General features: G+C 39.0%; 1 protein-coding gene across 9 annotated transcripts in view; it reads right to left on the bottom strand.

The window, feature by feature from the left end:
* Nucleotides 1-23,683, bottom strand: part of ppp1r12a (protein phosphatase 1, regulatory subunit 12A) — a 190,001-nt gene that overhangs the window by 44,636 nt on the left and 121,682 nt on the right. Inside the window, exons 6-17 of one of the 9 annotated variants that reach the window (XM_072552037.1) lie at nucleotides 22,883-22,957; nucleotides 20,862-20,950; nucleotides 20,560-20,714; nucleotides 19,616-19,743; nucleotides 14,298-14,414; nucleotides 12,594-12,830; nucleotides 9,761-9,858; nucleotides 9,514-9,669; nucleotides 6,429-6,575; nucleotides 3,537-3,674; nucleotides 1,813-1,929; nucleotides 40-63 (exon numbers count right to left, since the gene is read on the bottom strand). In XM_072552037.1, the coding sequence (XP_072408138.1) occupies nucleotides 40-63; nucleotides 1,813-1,929; nucleotides 3,537-3,674; nucleotides 6,429-6,575; nucleotides 9,514-9,669; nucleotides 9,761-9,858; nucleotides 12,594-12,830; nucleotides 14,298-14,414; nucleotides 19,616-19,743; nucleotides 20,560-20,714; nucleotides 20,862-20,950; nucleotides 22,883-22,957 (1,481 nt within the window). The remainder of the gene's footprint in view (nucleotides 1-39; nucleotides 64-1,812; nucleotides 1,930-3,536; nucleotides 3,675-6,428; nucleotides 6,576-9,513; nucleotides 9,670-9,760; nucleotides 9,859-12,593; nucleotides 12,831-14,297; nucleotides 14,415-19,615; nucleotides 19,744-20,559; nucleotides 20,715-20,861; nucleotides 20,951-22,882; nucleotides 22,958-23,683) is intronic. The other 8 variants (XM_072552030.1, XM_072552036.1, XM_072552039.1 and 5 more) reach the window with 8 other exon arrangements.

Here is a 23,683-nt window from a genome sequence, read left to right as displayed (position 1 = left end):
AAATTAATAGCCATAAAAGCATGCATATGTCCAGCTCACCGCATCTCGAAAGGAACCAACAGTCTGATGGGACAAAATTAAGTTTTGGTGAAAATGTAAAACTGTAAATTACTGGTTAGCATTAAATTGTAGTCTGGATTTTCAAAATGGAGAGAGAACAAAGAGAAAGGAAGGGGAAACAGAGGGTAAGAAAAAAGGGGGAAAAAAAAGCAATTAAGAGGACAATCGGAACAAGTGAATGAGATTCAGAGAGGGGAACCAAAACAAAAATTAAGGCAAAAAATTGACTTGGTTCATAAACTGAGGAAATGACTTAACCAGTCTGTCCATCTTCCAAGTTGAACAAACAAATTAAAAATACAAATGCCAAAGCACTTTGTTGCAAACATACAAATGCCAAAGTATTTGCATTGCAGGCCAGAATGAAGAATTAACTGAGTTCTCAAGTTATTTCATATATATTAAGAGTCATTTACTGTTGCCCTGGTCAACATTTAACATAAACTTTCACAGAAATACCAAAATCACTTATAAAGTCAGTTCATGCCAAGTGCAGCCATTTCTAAATTGTATCGACACTAAATGTGACTAACAATCCTGGAATTGGGTTTTGCTGACTGTTGGAAAATGCAGATCAATATTATCGCAAATTCAGGTCTTTACACAACGTCCTCTGTTGCTCTGAGAAATTTACATTTGTCCCTCAGATACCTCTATACTTTGGCATTTGCATTGCCTTGAATATATATTAAATAATCTCCTTTACACATTCTCCTCAGGTACTTCTACACTCCCAGATATACCTTCCTCTGAAAAAAACTGAAAAAAAATCAAGAAACTCCAATGTTTCATCATAATGGTTGCCTACAGCTTTGTCAAAACAACAATGAAATAAGGAAAAACTAATGAGTTATTCCTATCACCAATTACCAGACAATTATGCCAGTGTAATGTGTGGTACTCGGCCATGTACAAATTGTTTGGCACGTTTTCTTACAACAGTAAAGTGCTTTGTAAATTTGAATTTGAGAAAGGGGCTAAAGAAATAGTTAGCTTGGTTGCTTTGACTTTCTAGGATTTTATTTTGAAGCATGTCAAAAATGGAATTAACAAGAAACTGAAACAGCAAAAATGACCATATAAAGCTCAGAGCAGATCCTATTTCCTGGACTCAAGATTACCTTGACCTTTCAACAACTACAATGGTAATTCAGGATTCTGTCCCTGCATGAATTCACAAATGTGGCCAAATAAAATTGATTTATACAGTGGTCAGATATCACCACCTAACTTGCCTCAGTTATTATGAAACAGTGCCACTGGCCATTGCTATCGAGCCGAAGACCAAATCAAATTCTATTTCCATAGACAAGTTCAGTCTATTGCATTATGGTATTCTCCGAGCAGCACTTTTCCTTTCAATACTACTTTTCCTGAAAAATTAAATTAAAATCTAATATCAGAGCTTCACTGGCTTCACAGTTACCCCAACTATGATGCAGGTTATATACTTGATTATTACATTGAGCTAACATTATTCAATCCATTTGTTTTCACCAGCTGTATTCAGTGGTCTACCCACCATGTACTATAACACTCCCCAAGAAACAAGTAAAAAAAACTTCAACTGAATAAAAAAGTGGTGGAAGTCTGGACAATGTACATTTAGGAACCATGACACAACAGTGGACTCTTGAAATTAACTTTGAAGTTCATGCTGGATTGAAAATTCTTAAGATTTTTAAGGTTCTAAAATAAAATTAAGAACCACGTTCCTAAAGCTGCATCAACACTACCAGGAAGACTACACACCTGCGTCTCTCCCTGACCTCTGTTGTTGAAGAGACAGTGCCAGTTGTAGCAACCGTTGAAGGAACATTTTCTTTGTCTCTTTCTGCATTGTCCCCCGTCGAGAACCGATTTGAGGTACTACGGCATATCAAGCAGCAACACAAACAAGAAATAAGCAAAGCACAAACATGAAATTAAAAATCAGCCAAAATTATTTTTTTAAAAACAAATTTTGTATGACTTAAGGATTGGTTTTATGAGTTAAAAAGAATAATTAATGCCTTTGTCTAAGTAGTTTTAATTTCTCCAAGTCAATTTTGTCTCTGTAGTCTAAAGTGCAAGCTGTGAATTCTTTCAGGTATTAGCTGACTAGAATCTTGGTACCATCCAGGAGTCTAATTCTTACAAAAGAAAACAAATTAACAGTCTGCTGAGGATTGGTATGTTATTGCCATATTAAATCATCTTCCCTTCTGGACTGGTGAGAGGAGAAAATGAAAAAAGGAGCACGGAACTTGCAAAATACAAATAATTGCTGGAAAAACAGACCTAGCAACACTAGGAAGAAGAACAGATTCTTTTTTTCAGCTTCAGACTTCTCAGCTGTGCCAAAAAATGACCTACACCTGAAATGGTGACCCATCTTCAACTTCAGGTGGGTTCACTCATCTTTTTCCAACATTTTACTGTAACATGACAAATAATACTTTTAGGAATATGTTTAAATATGCTCAGCTTCCTAGCCTGGACTGAAATATTTGATGTTTGCACACATTTAAAGGAACAGTTATTTCTAGTACAGCCCTTTGGAGTGGCACTGGAATAATGCGGTCACTGATCAGGTGACAATTCACTTTCAATTTCAAGAAGTTATGCTACAGTAGAAGGAGAAGAATAATCTAATTACCCATATAATACAAAACATTTCATATCAATTGAGTCACAAAGACACCTGAGAGTTACCAGGATGTGTAATTTACTAGCATCAGAATGCAAATTATTCCAACAGATAATCAATAAAGCGCATGAATCCCTTCTCACCTGTTTCATACTTGAGGAAACTACTACTCTAAAATCTAGACATTACCTTAGATTATATCCTCATTACTTCCACTCAAGACTTATTCGACACCATAGTTACCATCTTCAACAGTCACACAGTCCCCAGTGTGCCCCAGGTCCAAGGTGCACTTTGGCAATTAAGGATTATTTAACAGTATCTTCCAAACCTACAATCACCATCATCTAGAAGGCCAAGCAATAAATGGGAAACACACCAGCACCTGCAAGTTTCCCTTGCACATCATCCTGACTTGGAACTATAATCTTTGCTCCTATTATTGGGTAAAAATCCCTGAATTTCTTTGTTAACAGCACTTTGGGTGTGTCTACACTCCACAGTGGTTCAACCTCACCACCTTCTGAAGGCCAATCTAGGGTCCACAAACAAGAGCTTTGCTCGAGGGTGTTCATAGTCCTTCAAATAATTTTCAAATCTTGAAGACTGAATTAGGGTCCAGAGACAAGAATGTAATATTTGAGTCAACAATTTCAATGTGCAAAAATAACACCAGCCAATGGCCAAAATTTCAATATATTGACTCTTTACAAGTGAAAATTGCAATTGCATGTATAAATTCATCATCCTTAAGACATACAAAGGAGAGAAAACATACAACATAAAAGGGGAATAAAAATAAAACTAAAAACCATCCTGTTAAATCTCTGCAGTTAATTTGCTTTACCTGCCAGATGGCGTGGATGCAGTGCTCCTGGGAACAGGCTGCAGGCTGCTTGATGAGGTAATGGTTGCAATGGTGTTGGTTGAAATGGCACTTTGAATAGGACTGATCAAATCCTCTTTCCTTCTACCAAAAGAACTACTGAAGGGAAAAAGCAAAATGAGGACAAAGGTTCATCAAAAGGTATGCTACATGTCATAACGTCAAACATAGATTGTAACCAAGGGAACTATTTTCAAGTAACAGTGAAATTCTTCCTGACAATTAAATGTGCCAATAAACAGAATGATTGGTATGTAGAATTTTCACCTTACTCCATGTTTTAACTTTTTAAAAATATATAGACATAAAAGGGATCACCCTAGCCAAAACTAAGTGGAACATCACTTGTAATGTTAAAAAACTGAAATCAAACAACATGCAATTCCAAAGTTTTCTCACCTTCCTGTTAGGTAGGGTGGTTTAAAGAATGTTGCTGCTCTCGTGCATACACATTCATGCACAGTTGTACTCATCAACAATGTTTGAAAGATTCTAAAAGCACGTTAACTTAATCAGATGGGGCATAGAAACACATTTCAAGCTGTATGGAATATTAAATTCTGTACAACAAATTGAGCCAAGAACCATGCCTATCTGAAGTTTTATGTAAAAGCTTGCACTATTGTGTTTCAGTCTGTCCCAGTGGGAGTAATTTATTATTCTTCAGGAACATTTCAAAATGGAGACAGGATTCAAGAGAATTTTAATTAAAAACTTGTCCAAGCCCATACATGTTTCAGAAGAGCAACTTAAACACAGCAAGTAGATTCTGTTGAAGATTTCAGTTTTCCAAGTTTGGCAAGAAATTTCACTGTATCCAGGTTTTAGACTATGAGCAGTTACTGAAAGTTCAACTTTCCATAACACAAGGGAAACAATTTGACCTCAAGTGTAAACAATGGTTAGTCCGTGAGAAATAAGGACTGGGAGAGGTAGTTATGGAAAAGTTTCAGAGTCAAACACATTCAACAAAACCACATATGGAAATGTACCAGCGTATCCTATTTGATTTTTCAATAGGAGGCTTTGTTTTCAATGGTAGGTTTATGGGTAATAAGTTATCCTTGGAACATATTCTTGATGTGGCTGCCTGACTGATTTGCATGACACTGGAAAAGCAAGCCCTACAACCTTTCCAACCCCAATATCTCAAACAGCAAAGTTGTCAGGTAGCTACTAATTCTTCTTCAAATTGTTCATTTAACAAAAGAAAAAGATTTCAGGAGGAAAGGAAACTGAAATTTGACAAACATACCATGAAGTGGTTGTAAGAAGAAGAATCAAAATGGATTTGGGCAAATAAGTTTCATGCAAAACTTTTTTTAAAAAAAAAGGACAGAACATAACTATTTCAACCATGTGGTTTATGAAAAGGTCAGAAAATACTTGGGAAGGATCTGACAAAGTTTTTAAAAGGTCACTCAAACATGAAAATTGGACAGAGGAGTGCCAACAATTCAATGTTTGGAAGGTTCAGGCAGTTGGCAGATGACCAAAACATATTAATTTAAATAATTGTCAACAGATTTGAAGTTTACACTCCAGAACAGTTCAAATTTTTCTGTTTGCTCCTGCAGCAAATAGTGATAAAAAGCAGGCAGCAATGAAACTTTGAACATGTAGCAAGGAACATCTGCATATGAAGAATCACTGGGGCAGATTTGCCTGTTCCTGGGCACACTGTACATCAGGATATGGTGGTAAGAGAAGCATCTGGCTGGGAGCTTTGATTATCTTGTGACAGGGAGCGCTACATCCTGTGCAATAATTTAAATGGATGGAGAAATTAGGTTTGTTTGGGATACTTACGACAAAATCTTGACTAGATTTCCTTCAAGCACCTTTCCCAGGAATTCAATGTTCTAGGAATACTAAAAGCCAGCCCAGTGCTAACTCCATCAAACATGTACAGCACATGGACAGAAGCTACTACATGCATACTAAAATGCCCTTAGCGACTTTCACAGAATCAAAGAATGATGTGGCACAGAATGAGGCCATTTATCCGAATACGCCTGTACCAGTTGAGTGATTTTCTTGGTCCCAGTCCCCCATTGTTTGCCCACAACCAGACCTTTTTACTCCTTTCAAGCATTAACCCAATTTTCTTTTGAAAATAATTGACAAGAGTACAATTCAGTAGCTGTGCTAGAATTATAACCTGGGCCTAGGTGATAAAGACACAGTTCTGTCAGCATACTTACCACTGTGATGACTAAGATGCAAAATTGCAATGGAAACGCAGAACAAGCCAAACAAATTATTGGCAACGTTATAGCTGACTCACATCAGCTTCTTGTACAAAAGGTCAAGTCAGTTTAACAAATTCCCTCTTTCCCACAAATTGCAAACATCAAACCGCACCCCCACCACCCCAATACACAAATCATGGCTATCCACAAACAAAATTTTATAACAGATACAACAGACCAAAAAACACAAATGTAAAATTAATCCTCAGAAAATTCAGTGTTAGAAGAGCAGGGGAAAAAAAATCAAGTCACCATTGGACAACAATCCCTCCAATAAAGCAGAAGGATCTACGTCTGATACACTAACCATGCTTTGCAGTTTTCATGTGGGGGCAAAACTTATTTCCAGGCTTTTCTTCTGAAGACAGGACTTAAACATTAAAGCTTATACAGAAACAATGAAGTTATCCAACCACAAACTAATGTGCCTATATTTTATATTATATAGAAAATGAATATATAATATGACGAAATAACAATGAAAGTGCAGTAACATTCGGACACACACGCACATGCACCAAGAGTGAACATGAAGCGCACAGGAGAAAAGCACTGTAGCCAAACTAAGGAGATGTTCTTTTCAAATAGCTCAACGTTATACCTTTTGTAGATGCTGTAAGATGAGTACTGAGTTGAAGATGGTGGCCTAGGCTTGGTATTAGTAGGATCCAAGCTGATGGCTGAGGAAGAGCTGGTTGGGAGATCTCTGGCACTGTTACTTCTGCCTATTGCTAGCAGGTACGAATTACTGCATGCATACCAAGCAAGAGAGCACATCAAAACAATTAGAAAAAAATGTTATAAAAGCAACAGGAATACATGCCACATGCAAAATGTGAAATGCAAACCAAAACGTCTTAAAAATGCAAGCAATGATGTTAAATGAATGACAAGCTACAAAACTATTTGTAACATTTGATGTGACTGGACAGCAAAAGATAATAATTTCTTTGGACAAAAATACTTTGCAATTGTAGAATCAGAGAATGGTTATAGTGCAGAGGAAGGCCATTTAGCACACCCAGTCGGTGCTGGTTGCCTGAAGGAGGTCACCTCATGCCATTCCCTTTCCTCTCAGAATTGCCCCTCTGTCTGAGAAGGCTTTCCTCAAGTCATCATTGCTTCTTTGCCCAGTTACGAGAAATCTGTTTTCTCATCCTCAATTCTTGAAGCTTTTCCTTATCTGCTCTCTCCAGATCTATCATGGTTTTGAAAACCTTTATCAAATTCTCCTCTCCAGGAAACAAAGTCAGAGATTCACCAATCTTTCAAGATACCTTAAATTACTCACATCTTGAGCCCTTCCAACAGTTCTTTTCTGCACCTTTCTGTCCTCAAGTGTGGTGCTCAGAACTGGATGCAATAATCCTATTGAGAATTTAACAAAATGTTCTTGCTTTTGTACTCTTTGCAACCACTGACATTGCTCTGGACACTCCATGCATTATTAACCTCTCAACTAGTCCACAAACGTGAGTGATTAGGCACATTAAACACCCAGGTGCCCTTAAAAGATATGCCCTTAGTTTGTATCTTGCTGCATTTTTCCTACAAATATGAATAATTTCATATTTTTCTGTTTTAAATATGATCTGCGACTTTGTCCATCCATTATAATCTACAGTCTCTTGATTCACAATATTTCAGTTTCCAACCATCCACAAATTTGCAACAGTAGTCAGTACGCCAAGACCTAGGTCAGTAGTATCCAGCAGGAAGAGCAGGGTTCTGACACGAACCTTGGTTAACTCCACTATAAACCATCCTCCTGTCCAAAAATACATTCTTCACACTCATTTGCCTTCTATCATGCAGTTAATTTCATGCACGTGCACTTTTATTCAATGACTTCTGTGTTCAGAGGTCTGTTTGTGGTACTTTACCAAGTTCGTATTAGTACATGTACACAGTATCAATAGCGATACCTTAGTCAGTCCAATTACTCCATCAAGAACGTAAGGACAAAGAAATACGAGGAGTTGGCCATCGAACCCCTCAGACCTGCTCCACCACTCAGTAAGATCATGGCTGATCTTTTCGTGGACTCGGCACTACTCACCGCCCACTAACATAATCCTTAAATTCTTTATTGTGCAAAGGTCTATCTTTGCCTTAAAAACAATAAGGTAGCCTCAACTGCTTCACTGGGCAGGCAATTCCACAGATTTACAATCCTTTGGGTGAAGAGGCTCCTCCTCAACTCGGTCTTAAATCTGTTCCAGCTTCACCCGCCAGTGGGGACAGCCTCCCTGCTTCTATCTTATCTATTTGATTGATAATTTTGTTTCAATACAACTGCCCCTCATTCTTGTAGATTCCAATGAGTATAGTCCCAGTCTACTCAATCATAAGCCAACCCTCTCAATTTCAGAGTCAACCTAGTGAACCATGTCTGCACTCCCTCCAGTGCCAGTACATCCTTTATCAAGGAGAACAAAACTGTACACAGTACTCCAAATGTGGCCTCAACAGCATCCTATACATTGGCAGCAATAACCTCCCTATTTTTAAATTCCATCCCTCTTAATTACCTGCTGCACGTGCAAACCAACGTTTTGAGAATCAGGTACAAAGAAACTCAGGTGCCCCTGGAAAGCAGCATGTTGCAATTTTTCACCATTTAAATAATAGCCTATTTTGCTGTTACTCCAACCAAAATGGATGACTTCACATTTACCAACATGGTGGTCCATCTCCCAGAATGTGCTAAAGGGCCAAATCACTTAGCAACACTAATGTCTCATGACGGTCATTCTTTCAGAAGTCCGGGTGTTATCAAAATGGTTATCAAAATGGTCTGTTGGCGAAGATGACTGCTCCTTTTTTGATACTATGAACACAACAGTAGACCAAAAGTAACAGATTTGTCACCCGTAAACTGTAGCACTCATCTTTTAAAGATGAATATCAAATTACAGGCAAGTTAAAGAACAAATCTCTCATTTGTATTTGAGAATTGCTATCGCCTCAGTGTCTTTTGGAGACAGGCTTCTATACATCTTTGTGTCTAATTTTCTAGATAGCACCAGTAAAATTGCATAAATTGGAAGAACTAACCATCAAGGACCCATTATTTCTTTGCATAATGCAAAATGCAACACTAAACAAAGAGATACCTTTGAGGCTGACACCAAAGATAAAGTGTGGGTCTCTCCTTCTCTGCCTTTTCTTTGTTGGGGTAGTGCTAGGATTACGGGGAAAAATGAGTCAAAGGAAACTGCACCCAGAAACAGCGCATATATACTGATCTTGCACACACTACCTGTGCTCAGGTACCTTGCCTGTCAACAGGGCAAAAGAATGTCTGATTGCCCATACACTGCCAGTCTGCAGTCATAACAAGCAAACATGGGGCAATCAGGATGATAAAAGGAGGGCCCCAAGGCCATCAATCTCAACACATCCTTCGTTCTCAAACACATTGGTATAAATGCAATATTGAATATACAAGGATGAAAACTGGTGTGCTGGATTTTTGTTCTCATTCAGTACCTACTTCTCAAGCAGAACACAAGGCCATATTTACTTGCCATTAATGCATATGGGTCTACTTCAATGCTTAGGGACAATAAAACAGTCAAAAATCAGTAACTGTGATGACAACAGGCTGGCGTTGTGATCTTTGCTGTCCTCTAACTTGTTTCCATAATCAATAACTATAAATTGTCTGTAGAACTTCCACTTACCTCCTTTGATAACCAGGCACGACACTGGTGACAGCAGCATTTTGTGAAGCTGACCCCTCACTGGTGGAAGCATGGTTGATTTCTTTCCTCTTCAGATCTTCTTCCCAGCGTCGCCGTGTGTAAGAACCACTACGTACTAAGGTACTTGCAGAATCTCTGTGAAACAACCAACTCAGCTGAGTACACAAAAAGGGAGGGGGAAGAACGAGATACTGAAGTAATACAATGTTCATCAGGAGGATTTTACCTAATTTCTCTCTCATCAATATCAGATGTACTGGCCAATCTTCTGGATGGGATGGTAGGTACAACATAAGCAAGCTTTGCCCCTTTCTGATCTTTGTCCTGTTGGCATGGAGAAAAAGGGCATGAACAATTCTACAAACAAACTACTGGAAAGGTTTTCATGCTCGTCAAGTTCTTGGCTTCACCACGATGTTGCTCAACCCAAATATTCCCAGCATTCTTTTACATTTGTCATGCACATTTTGCTCTTACCAAATTTATTCTTTCAATTCGACTACAAGTGGCTGAGAGAGGGGATATCTATCTTTGGTGCAAATTATTAGACTATTCACACCCTTCACAATTACAAACCAAACCACGATTGCTAAATCACTACAGCCCTTCGGGAGTAGATACACTCACAACGCTCTTCAGAATTTTGCCACAGCAATCGGAAAGATGGTGTGAAACTTGAAAGGGTTCAGAAAAGAGTTACAAGGATGTTGCCAGGATTGGAGGATTTGAGCTATAGGGACAGGTTGAACAGGTTGGGGCTGTTTTCCCTGGAGTGTCGGAGGCTGAGGAGTGACCTTATAGAAGTAGTTTACAAAATCATGAGGGGCATGGATAGGATCAATAGACAAAGTCTTTTCCCTGGGGTGGGAGAATTCAGAACTAGAGGGCATAGGTTTAGGGTGAGAGGGGAAAGATATAACAGAGACCTAAGGGGCAACTTTTTCATGCAGAGGATGGTATGTGTATGGAATGAGCTGCCGGAGGAAGTGGAGGAGGCTGGTACAATTGCAACATTTTAAAAGCATCTGGGTGGCTAAATGAATAGGAGGGGTTTGGAGGGATATAGGCCAGGTGCTGGCAGGTGGAACTAGATTGGGTTGGGATAGTTGGTTGGCATGGACGGGTTGGACCGAAGGGTCTGTTTCATGCTGCACATCTCTATGACTCTATAACAGTGAAGGAACATTGACAGTTTCATGTCAGGAGACAAAGACTTGCAGTGAAGTTAGCAAATTGTGATGCTCCCATGTATGTGCTGTCATCACCTTTCTAGGTGGTAGATTGCACAGGTTTGAAACGTCCTCTCAGAGCAGCCTTGGAGAGTTACTGTCTGGCATAATGCCATGAGAATTTTCCCAAGACAACACTGTCTCGATTGCCTACAACCATGTCATTTCTGTTGAGTCGCCAATTTGGAGATGGTACTGTCTAAAACACAGTTTGCTTAGGCCAATTTATGAGAGACTGGGAACTCTTCTGAATAGTGAAACTGGCAAATCCAACAGACAATCAACACGAATTCATGCCCCTGCTTGATTACACTTTGTGGAACACTGGCTGAGTGACAGGAAACGAAGTGATTAATGGAAGTTTGTTTTGATCTAGAGTCCTCACGGAGTGAGCACTGTCTTTTTCTGATTATATATTAGTGAACCTATATATACAGCACACAACTTCAAAATTTGCAGATGGCAGACAACTTGGAGGCAATATAAACTGTGAGGAGGATAGTGAAGAATTTCAAAAGGAATAGATAAGCTGGTGGAATGGCAGACAGGTAACAAATGAATTTTTTTTAATTCATTCACAAGACGAGGTGTCAATGGCTAGGCAACATTTATTGCCGTCCTTAATTGCCCAAATGACAAATTAAGAATCAGCAACATTGCTGTGATCTGGAGCCCCATGTCAGCCAGACCAGATATGGATCGCAACTTCCTTCCCTGAAGGACATAAGTGAACCAGATGAATTTTGCCAATAACTGGCTAGTGGTTTCATGATCAGCATTAGACTCTTAATTCCAGATTCTTACTGAACTCAAATTCCACTGTCTGTCTATCATAGCAAGATTCATACCATGGTCCCCAAATCAAAGTTTAATACAGCAGAATGTGAAGGCATTAATTTTGATAGAAGATGGAGAAGCAATTTAAAACAAAGGGTACAGCTCCAAAATTGGTAGAGCAGCAAAGGAATCTAGGTACCTAAGTGCAGAAATCATTAAAGGTAACAAGGGAGGTTTAGGTGCAGTCAAAGTGCACAGTATATTAGGCTTTATCAGGTGCACAGGATGCAATACTTGTACAACACACAAGTCCAGCCTTAGTTACTAATTTTGGTTGCTACACTTAAGGACTGACTTGTGGTTGTTTTGCTATAATGTACATTGTCAGCGTGAATAAACTATAACGCAATTGATGAATTGTGGACCTTGTTCATAGAATGCAAACTTTCTACTGAATGGGCGAAGTGATTTTCTATTAACGATCATCTACAGTGTGATTTTCTATAACACAAGATTACAGAACAACACAACTGTCCCATTATCGAATGACCTGTAAAGGCATTGAAGAAGGTGGACTGACTTACAAAAATTATTTCAGGGATGAGAAACCTCTTATGGATGTAAACTGGAGGGGTACGGGCTATTTTCTTTTGATTAAAACAGGCTGAAAGGACATTTGATTCCAGTGTTCATAATTAGGAGAGGTCTGGACAGAATGGATAGGAAGAAACTGCCCTCTCATAAAAAGATCGAGAACAAGAGGCAAAGATTTAAACGCACTGGTTAAAGAAACAAAAGCAATAAGAAAGCAGCCTTTTTAAATGCTGCAATTAGTTGATGTAGAGTGCATTGCTTTAAAGTGTGGTATAAACAGACTTAATCAATGTTTTCGAAACAGACACTGAAATTTCATGTGCGTAGGATTACTTAAAGGAGGCACAAGAATTGAATTAAATGAAATTCTTGTTCAAAGAGCTAGCGGCCACGTGATGAGATAAGTGCCCCCCACCTGTGCTGTAAACTTTCTGGGACACGGGCGCAGTGAACAATTACCTTCTCTTTATTATCCAGAGTAGAGGAGAGTCGGGGACTGGAAGCTGATCGCATCACACCTGTAACATCTCTCTCTTTCTGTGCCTCTTTGGAAGTGCTAATTTCAGCCAATGCACCATAGCTTCCAGTCTTGCGAAGTCCAGATCTCCAAGATGCTGGGGATGCATCTTTCTTCTCTTCCTCATCTTTCCTCTTTTTTTCTTCCTCTTTCGAAGATTTGATGAATGGAGTGGCTAACTGCAGAACAAGAATTAAAATTATACGATTTGTTTTTATCAAACCCCTGTACAAGGACAGACCACATTTAAAAGGCCAAGGATTGACAAAACAGCCATTCATTCTTTTCACACCTCACTTCGACAGTAAACCTGAGCTAACATAACTAAACATCTTCAAGTTATGAACCTTGGCACGATTGATATTCTTCTAGACTGGAACACTGCTTTGTCCCCACATTGAGAAATTAAAATTCAAATAATTCAAACATACCTACAAGTAATTTAAAACCTGATCATGGCTAAACCTTTCCAAACCAGTCAAACAATGCTGGTTGCAAAATACAGCTAAGTAATTGGAAATTCATGACTATCCTGCTTTAGAAACAAAGCCTTCCTGAACTTCACATAATTTAACACAAAGGTAAAACTTGATTTCATGGGTGTTGAAATGCCATTATTTCATGCGCTAAGAGATTCTCCTCTATTTTCTTGCAACACACCATTCAAAAAGTGGACATAGGAAAAGGTCAATTCCCTTCAAGTTAACTTAGGCTTATTTCACTGAATTATGATACTAAAACAAACAACCCACTAATGCCAATAAACAACTTTAACATGTAGTTAGAGCAATATTCTGACATTTACTACAATAGTGAAAATATAGGATTCCTAGTGCTGAAATCGCCAGAATACAGAAATATGCAGTTAGCATTAATAATCTACAAGGTTTTTCTTTATTTGTGTACCCAGCTATTTAAACAAAAACAATTACAAACCAAACCACTATTGCTGTTGGACATGATTTTGATTTTAATGAAACATTGAACTAGTTTATACCTTGAGACCAAGATCTCATTGTATTGACAAGGAACTAGAAAGCATTCACTCACTCCAACTGAATTTTATTTGTGCATTCATTTGTGGGAATTAATTTCTAAATAGCTAATGCAATAATTTACAAATAGAGGAAACCAGCTAGACGAGGTTCTCAAATATAATAAAGGAAATCCAACCTTCTCTCAACCTGAAAAACTGCAAAGACTTTCAAGTCATATCTTTTTAAATGCAAGAACAAACAAACAACATAACAATTGTCAATATGTAACACCACAAAGTGCTTTTGCCTGTGTATAATGCCTTTGGTCCCCAGAATTGGGAGGGAGTTGAGATGGGAATAGAAGTGAGAAAAAAACACTACTGTTAAACTAGAATGCCATGAATTACTCACTCTAGATTTGTCTAATAGTTGTTCATGCACTTTAGAGGGCATATTAAAACAAAACAACAAAACAGATGTGAGAAACTATGTGCAAACAAACCACACAAATTCTGTATTTTTATTCAAAAGTTCAAGTGTCAGAACTATTTGTTTAAAAACACGTGAACATGAGTGTCATCACAACATGCACCGTGAAACCAGATACTTCTGGTAAACAGGTAACTTAACACAAAACACAAACCTCTGCGCACACAAAAGGCAGCTCACCATAACTTTGTCACCCTTTTGAGGCACAAGAACAATGCCAGTTTTGCGCAACCCCTGACGCCAAGATGCCGGATCTAATGGCTCCGCCACAGGCATTAGTGGAGTAATGGATTCATACTGAAGCCAATTAAAACAAAAAGTACAGTGAGAAAACTGCATTGGTAAACTTGCAAGTGTGCCATCAGTCGCATGCTAACAGCGTGAACAAAATCAGTGACTATTGGGGAGAACCCAAAAGACACTATGTTCAACATCTTGCAGTATCAAAAGTATACAGACAAGCCTTGAATAAATCAAAGCGAAATTATTTATTTTTGTGCTTTTAATTGTTGCTAGGTTCTATTCAAGTCCACAGCAGGTAGTTTAAACTTTCAGATCCTAAGTTCAACAGCTGCACATTCAGCAAATAGTAAACCTATTACTTTAGGTATGTAATTGGATGCTGCTCACATGTTACAGCTAGTGAGCAAACAACCTGCTGATCAAAATAGAGTTAACATACTTTTGTCAGAAATACACACCGACCTCAGTGCGACATGCATCTCTGTGCAACATTTATGGAGCTTGGAAACAAAGAGAGTTCCATGTGCTGAGCAAATAACTTTCACTGTCATTGAAGCTCAGAGTACCCAATTCTTCAAAATTTAAATTGTAGTTTTTAATGCTTCTACACACAGTGAGAGAAACAACAGACTCGAAAGTTTTTGTCTCAGATCTACACAACATCCAACTGCATTTTCCAAGTAAATCCGCACACCTGAAACAATTTTGTATGAATCTAACTGGTAGACTAATTGCACCAGTACAACTACTTGTTTGCATTGAAAAGTATCAAGAATCCAGAATCACAATCAGCCACTGCAGGGGAAAAAAAAAGTGGCAACTTTAAAAAGTTGTGTAAGAATGATTCAGTTCAGAGAAGGTTTACTAGTCTAAGACCTGGATCAGAGAGATAGTCTCCCAAGTCAAGAGTGTGGTGCTAGAAAAGCACAGCAGGTCAGACAGTATCCTGTGGACAGGAGAATCAGAGCCTCAGACATAAGGCCTCAATGCTGATAAAGGCTTATGTCCAAAACACTGATTCTCCTGCTCCTCGGATGCTGCCTGATCTCTTGTGCTTTTCTGCATCACACTCTCGACTCCGATCTCTAGCACCTGCAGGCCTCACTTTCTCCTAGATTGTCTTCTAAGGAAAGGTCACACAGGCAAGACTTTAACCTGTTGGTGCCAGTCTTATCTGCCTTTACTAAACTATTTCCAATTCCTCCTGAAGCGATGAGTTCCAAACTGTGCACAATACTCGAATTGTGGTCTTACTCGAGCCTGATACAGCTGTGGCAAGTCTAATCTACTTTAATATTCCATCCCACTCGCAGGTCATTCAAGTCCATCTTCACAGTAGCATTCTGCAGCCCCATTTGACTAATATGCTGCTTTCCTATTCTTCCTATCAAATTTTATCTCACTTAACTTTTCTCAATCTCTTTGCAGGCTCTACCATTTTCACAACTTTGTCCCCAACTACGCTTTTATATTACCACAGCATTAGGCCTCAATACAGCAAATCCCAAAGCTTGTACAGATCAGACTGATCCCTGCAGCATGTCATTAGTTCGGCAACCAGGAACTAATACAGGGCATTCTGGTATCACGCTAGTTTCGTGAAAGCAAATTCACTAACATGATTGACAAATTGTGGACACTGTCTCGAAAGCACAAACTTTTAAAATGTGTGTAGGCTGTAACTTTAATATGTCACGAACACTCAGCGCTGTTTCTAAATGTGATTTTTCTATAACGTGGGATGGCACTTGAACGCAACCATGTTATAGAAGAACTACTTGCACGTATCAGTTCACCAATCTTCAAACCATACTAAAATAATCACTCCAACACAATGAGATCTTCAATAGGAACTACGTAGCATTAAATGCCTGTTAGTGAGCCTCCAGTGAAACTCTGGTTTATGTCCTGCTATTCATATGTTTTGGTTTCTTAAGGTGGGTGATATCATTTTCGGTTCTTTTTCTTAATGGATGGTAGATAGGGTCCAAATCAATGTATGTATTGATAGAGTTCCAGTTAGAATGCCAGGCCTCTAGGAATTCCTGTGCATTTCTCTGCTTAGCTTGTCCCAGTAAAAGTGGTGCCCTTCCTCGTACACATGTAAGGATACTAGTGATATTGGGTCATGTCTTTTGGTGGCAAGTTGACAATCGTGTATTCTGGTGGCTAACTTTCTGCCTATTTGTCCAATGTGTTAGTCTTCACCTTGTCAAATTCTACATAGTAGGACTGAATTCAGTTAAGCTTCAATACCAATTGAATCAACATACAGTACTTGTTACATATTTAAACACTTCCACAGAGAATACTTTGGGATTCACCCCAGTCGCAAAATTAGCATTCAACACAAATGATTAATAATTCAGGCAAACTGTGGGAGAAACTATATTAAACACTTGACTTGGAAAGTGGTCTCTTCTCTGACCTAAACTACTGGAGTTTTTGGTGCCTTTCTTTCCTTATTCATGGGCATCTCTGGCTGTACCAGCATTTATTACCCATCTGTAAATGCCCAGAGGGCAATTCAGGGTCAACCACATTGCTGTGGGTCTGGCATCATATGCAGTCAAAACCAGGTAAGGATAGCAGTTTCCTTCCCTTAAGGACATGAGTGAATCAGGTTGGTTTTTCTAACATTCAAGAATGGTTTCATAGTGATCATTAAACTCTAGTTCTAAACTTTTACTGAAATCATATTCCACCAACTGCCATGACAGGATTTGAACCTGGGACACTCGAACATTACTAATGTTTCTGAATTAACAGTCTAGGCGATAATAGCACAAGGTTATCACCTCTCACCTGTTATATAGTTGTAATTACATATTCCGAAGTATTGCTGTATTATTCCAGAACAATATTGTGCCAAGTTTTAATAGGGGTACTCAGTGATATCCACTGAATAAATTCTTCATTTTACATTCTCATTGCTAGTGTTTATACTTTGACATACCAACTGTGACAAGCATATTTACAGAGTCTGTTGATTCGGGGGAGCTGCTGGATACAGTTTATTTGGACTTTAAAGCAGCTTTCAACAATGCCCCACAAAAAAGACTGTGCAAAATTAAAGCTTGTAGATTTGAGTTAGTGCATTGACACGGTTTCAAAACTGATTGGCAGACAGGAAACAAAAAGTAGGAATAAAATGGTCTTTTCCAAATGGCAGGCAGTGATGAGTGAGGAACTCCAGGGACCAGTTAGCTCAGTTGACATCACAGCCAGTTTGCGATCTAAATTGATACCAACAGCATGGGTTCAATTCCTGCACCAGCTGGGGCTGTCATTGAAGGACTTCCCTTCTTAACCTTTCCCCTCACCTGCTGTCCGTCTCTCTCAAGACAGTAGCCCTATGGTCTGGAAATATTATAGAAACTTTACTGTTTGCCACAGGGATCAATGCTAGGAACACAGCTATTGGCAATTTATGTCGAGACTGTGGTGCTGGAAAAGCACAGGTCAGGCAACATCCGAACAGCAGGAAAAATCAACATTTTGGGCAAAAGCCCTTCATCAGCAATCCTGATTCTCCTGCTCCTTCGATGCTGCTTGACCTGCTGTGCTTTTCCAGCACCACACTCTTGACTCTGATCTCCAGCATCTGCAGTCCTCACTTTCACCTAAAATGCATTTATGGTTTCGGTGAGAGAACTAAATGTAACATCTCCAAATTTGGATGGGACAAAGCTGGGTTGGAGGGTAAACTGCGAAGGGGATAATGAGGTGCTTCAGTGTGATTTGGATAAGTTGAGTGGGTGGCTGAGCATGGCAGATGGAATAAAATGCGGATAACTATGAGATTACCCACTCTGGTAGCAAAACCAAGAAGGCAGATGATCTGAATGGTGATAAAATGGGAAAGGGGAAGGTGCAATAAGACCTGGGTGTGCTTGTACAACAGCCACTAAAAGAAGGCAATGTAGGTGCAACTGTCAATGAAGGTGGCAAATGATATGTTGGCTTCATAGTGATTCATTGTACAGGGCCTTGGTGAGATCATACCTCGAATATTGCTTGCAGTTTTAGTCTCCTTATCTGAGGAAGGACGTTCTTGCTATTGAGGGAGTGGAGCCAAGGTTTACTGGATTAATTCACGGAATGGCAGGACTGATGAGTGAAGAGACTGGATCGGTTAGAACAACAATTTATTGGAGTTTAGAAGAATGGGGGGAGATCTCATTGAAACTAGAAATTCTAACAGGACTAGTCAGGATAAATGCAAGAACAATGTTCCCAATGAAGGGAAGGGAATCCAGAAGCACAGTGTCACAGTCTAAAAGATACAAGGTAGACCATTTCGAGTCAGACTCTCAGAAACAGACCCTTTGGTCTAACTTGTCCCACCAACCAGATATCCCAATCTGACCTAGCCCCGTTTGGCAACATTTGGCCCATATCCCCCTGAACCCTTCCTATTCATACACAAATCCAGATGCCTTTTAAATATTGTAATGGTACTGGCCTCCAGTTGTATATCCACACCAACCCTAGATGGAGAAAGTCACCCCTTAGGTCCTTTTAAAATCTTCACACACTCTCCGGCCCCCCCACCCCCCAACTTTAAATCCACGCCCTCTAGTTCTGGACTCCCTCACCCCGGGGAAAAGATCTTGCCTACTCACTGTATCCATGCCCCTTGTGATTTAGGACTGAGATGAGAAATCTCACCCAGAGAGTGGTGAGCCTGTAGAATTTGGTACTGCACAAAGCGGTTGAGGTCAAAACATGGTATAATTTCAAGAAGGAGCTGGATACAGACCTTAGGTTAAAGGGATCCAAGTATATAGGGGGAAAGCAGGAACAGGCTATAGAGTTGAATGATCAGCCATGATTGTAATGAATGGCACAGCAAACTCAAACAGCTGAAGGGCCTACTCCTCCTGTTTTCTTTATTTCTTGCTTGATCTGCTTTTTGTCTATTAATTGGTTAATCTCCCTAAGTAGAGAGAATACACGAAGACCAAACAATCTAAATAAAATTCACATTATTATACAACTCAATAGCAGATATATTTCACACAAAGCTATTTAGGGCCGAACATCAGACAGCATTTATCTTATCCAAAGATGAAAGGTTGCATTTGCTCCACCTGAAAGGAACCCAGCTCATAATTAAACCCACCTGTTGATGGTTTTTGAATTACAAGATAAAACAGAGATTCAAACCCTTTAGCTGAGTGTCCCCTTCACTGATGCCAAAGTTAGTAGCCAGAGATATTGAATGATTCAAGGTTAAATAGATTATTTCTTACTTTTTTCACTGGTGATGCTGGCGCAACTTGATTTGTGGGTACACTTGTTGGAGCTACTGCTGCAGACTGGATACCTCCACTGTTGATCCGGTTTACGTTATTTACATGTACTATAGGTTTGTTTTTTTCTGTAAGAAAATTTAACTTCTTAAATGCAGCAATAACTGAAGAAACAGGAGTAACTTTTAAACAAAAGATAAACACAGCATTTAATTTGTTGGAAACTTGCAATGACCTTCGTATGCTGTATTCCTGGAAATGTTTCGTCCAAAAAAAAACCTAAAAAATCAATGTTCCACTTTAGATTTACATTGCATGAAGAATAGCCCCCCACCCCTCAAAATAGCATTGGGAGGGGGGGCAACAGGATGCTGTGAATCAGACAATTACCTGCTTCTGGGATCTGAACACAACTAGGTACATAATTCTTTAAAACTTGCACCAGAAATAAACACGGTGGTTCAGAAGGCTTTTAGCATGCTTGCCTTCATTGCTCAGATATTTACATTTTGGATTTGGGAAGTCATGTTGAGGTTTTACAGGATGTTGGTGAGGCCTCTTCTGGAATATAGTGTGCAGTTTAGTCAGCCTGCTATAGGAAGAACATTATTAAACTAGAGAAGGTTCAAAAGAGATTTACCAAGATGTTGCCAGGGATTGAGGATTTGAGTTATAAAAATAGGTTGGTTAAGGCGAGGGGTGACCTTATAGAGGTTTATAAATCATGAGGGGTATAGATAAGGTGAATAGCAAACATTTTCCTGAAGGCGGTGGTGTTCAAAACTGGAGGACTTTTTTTTAAAATGTGAGAGGAGGATGATTTAAAAAGGACATATGGGACAACTTTTGTTTTTTTAAGTGTGGTTAGTGGCTTTTAGATGATCCCATTGTTCTGCTCCTGACTGAATTTATTTGTAACTACTTGAAGGTTTCTTGAAAGTTACCTGTTTCTGCTTCTGACTCTGAGTCTTCCTCCTCCTCTTCTTCACTGGAACAACTTGAATCATCTTTCTTACCCTCTTCTTCATCATCCACTTTCTCCTGCTCAAGAGACTCTATGTGCACTGGGACCTTTTGTTCATTCAGCAGAGTTTCTTTACTGTCAGGATTATTTCAGTAAAGTTGAGAAAACATCCAATTACCAATTTGATTATAATAATGATATCCACAATGAGATAAAGTTTTAGGAGTTCCATCATTTTGGAAATAAATCATTACTCATACATCTTTAATTTACTTTAATTACCTTTTGATGGGTTTTAATTCTTGGTTGTTCTCCATTGTCGCAGTTGACTCTATCAAAGGGGATTTATTTGCTTGTTTCTCCCGGAAAAGCTTTCAAGGAAAGGCGGGGTGGTGGGAAGAGAAAAAAAAAAGTCAAAAATGTAATATTTTAGGACAGTACTAGACCACTAAACTATAACTTAGAATAATTGCTTTTCCATTCATGCAAGTAAACTAACTAGGTTAAGACAGAATTTGGAATGACACTCGAAGTACTTATATGATCAAAAGGTGAAAGAGACTGTTGGAGAGGACAGTTTGAAGCTATCCACTGCCAAGGTCTTTAAATAGATTCAATGTACTGGAATAGCAAATTAATATATTTGGTAATTTAGGAATGAGCAGAGAGTGAAGGGCTTTTGTTACCAACCCATCTTGAGTGCTTGTCGCACAATTTAAACAAAGCGTGACAAAAATTGTACGCTTGCAGCAGTGAATTTTAGAGGGTCACTGGGCTGATTCTTCTGAAGAAATGTACAGGTTGGGTCTGTATCCACTTAAGTAACAAAATGAGACGTTGTTTTATTGAAACAAATCCTCAAGTGATTGCACAGGGTGTATGCCTGGACAATGCTTGGATTAAGAGAAGAGACCAAAAGCAGGGGACATAGTTTAAGAACACAGTGAATTTCTCACTCTGAAAGTAACATCTATGTAAAAATCTTTTCCTCTGAAGGTACTAGAGGCTGGGATAGAGATTTTTAATAGACAAGTCAGGAATTATGGGGGTAGGGGCAGAAATGTGGATTTGAAACGACAACTCAATCATACTGTGATCATACTGAACGGCTGACCAGCTTTCAAGGACCAAAGTACCTCTGTTCTTACAACCCACATTCCCACTGTGCCAGCTACTAAGATGGTTTGCGCATACTAATAAGCCGACTGGTATAATTTCCTGTTTTGGAAGTTATTGCTATTAACCAGCAGGAAAAATTAGAGGGAATCTAGACTGGGACTCAACAGATAAAATCCCTTACTGATGCTTTTGGAACTCAACTGATCAGCAGTGCGCATCTGTTCCCGAACTTTTGTAGCAAATAACATGCTTCTGCTCTGACTTATGAACAAACGACATGGGTTAGATAACTGTGTCCCGCTCAAACAGTGGCAAGAATCAAAAAATGGAGTGAGCAAAGCTTATTTTCATTCTCATGTATTGTGAAGTCTACTAAATAGTAAAAGAGGACAGCAGCAGATGATTAGGTTGGAACATAAAATTCTTGAGATGGAGCAATCAATTAGCTATGCTAGCAAACAAAATAAGGAAGCATAGGTCAACAATTTTCTCAAAGTGGTAAAAAAAACCATGCAGACTTCATGATTAACCAGAGATCAAGGGTAAATCAAGCCAACAAGAATGCTAAAATGATGAAGCACTTGATGCAGTCTGACCAAATGACTGGTAGCAGTGATAAAAGTTTGCACCAAAGGCAGACTATGTATTCACATTCAGAGTGCAGCAGCAATTGCAAGTTTATTAAAAAGTTGCATTGACAGAGATGCCCCCATATGAATTTTAAAGTCTATGCAAGAAGCATCTGCCTGAACGCATTACCTATTTGTGCCTAATTCACTTCTGCATAACACAATGTCAACTTGCTTTAGCCTTGTAATTTGGCAATGTGCTTTCCAACTTCATGAAATTCCTTCAAGATCCTAAAATGCTGGTTTAAATATTAATTACATCAAGTTCTATGAGAATACAGAGACTGATAATCACAAGCCAGTCTTGATGTTATGACCTGAGGACTTCTCCCCACCCATTTAACACAGTAGAGAGCTTTATAAAAATACATAGATGCCATAATCCTGATAAAGCATTACTGACGTTAATTTCTTCAGTGTGCCTTATCTTTATACAGAGGCAATAGAGTCGCGAAAATCATAGAATCCCTACAGTGTGGAAACAGGCTATTTATGTTGATTGTCTACCAAGGACAATAAGGCAGTGACCATTTGAAATAGTTTACAAAGACTTACCATATTCTGCCTTTTTTGCAGCTCTTCCAAGTACCCAAGAATGTCTTCATCGGCTACATCAAAAGCTGTCTGCCCCTACGGACAAAATTCACACGTCTCAGAAGAGGTCTACAGGAAAAGAAAAATCTTTCTACTAACTCACATGCCAAATCGGAAACAAAAGATACTATTAATAAAACACGAAATGGGCTACACAGAATTTTGGAAGTCATGGCAACACATCAAACTTTCCTCATCGCTCTCTCAGGAATTACCAGGACGAGTGATGAAACACCATGCGAGCTAATGTTGTTCACTCTCAAGTACTGCTCTCCCTTTAAAATCTGCTGTCATTACCCATCTTCTATGAAGAGCTTTAATGGATCTTTGCATACTCAAGTCCCTTCCCAAATCTCCTCTACCACTAAGGTGATCTCCCAAAATTCATGCCCATATTATCAAGAATTAAATAATTGAATCTGTCACTTTTCCAGCTCTGCAAAATATTGGAGCAGCTCTTAGCAAAATCACAAATGACAACATTTGCAACAGTAATGAAGGCCAACTACCCCTCATCCCTTCAACACAGTTCACTCCAATATCCTCCCCCATCCATCTCGCATCTTTCATCTAACTGGGTGGAAAGACCTTTGATTAGATAGGCTCTTATTTACTAAAACTATTTACATATTGTTCGCTCTGGAGCCACCAGACTCTCTCTAGCCTGCTTCTATTCTTCATCAATATGCTACCCTATTGTTGAACAATGTATGGCTCCATATTCCCAATTCCTTCGCAGCATCTGCTCCCAGGAGGACCAAT

The sequence above is a fragment of the Chiloscyllium punctatum genome, chromosome 32, assembly GCF_047496795.1.
Source record: "Chiloscyllium punctatum isolate Juve2018m chromosome 32, sChiPun1.3, whole genome shotgun sequence".
Taxonomy (NCBI): Eukaryota; Metazoa; Chordata; class Chondrichthyes; order Orectolobiformes; family Hemiscylliidae; genus Chiloscyllium; species Chiloscyllium punctatum.
Note: the sequence above shows the minus strand (reverse complement) of the source record. Positions and strands in the feature narration are given on the sequence as shown.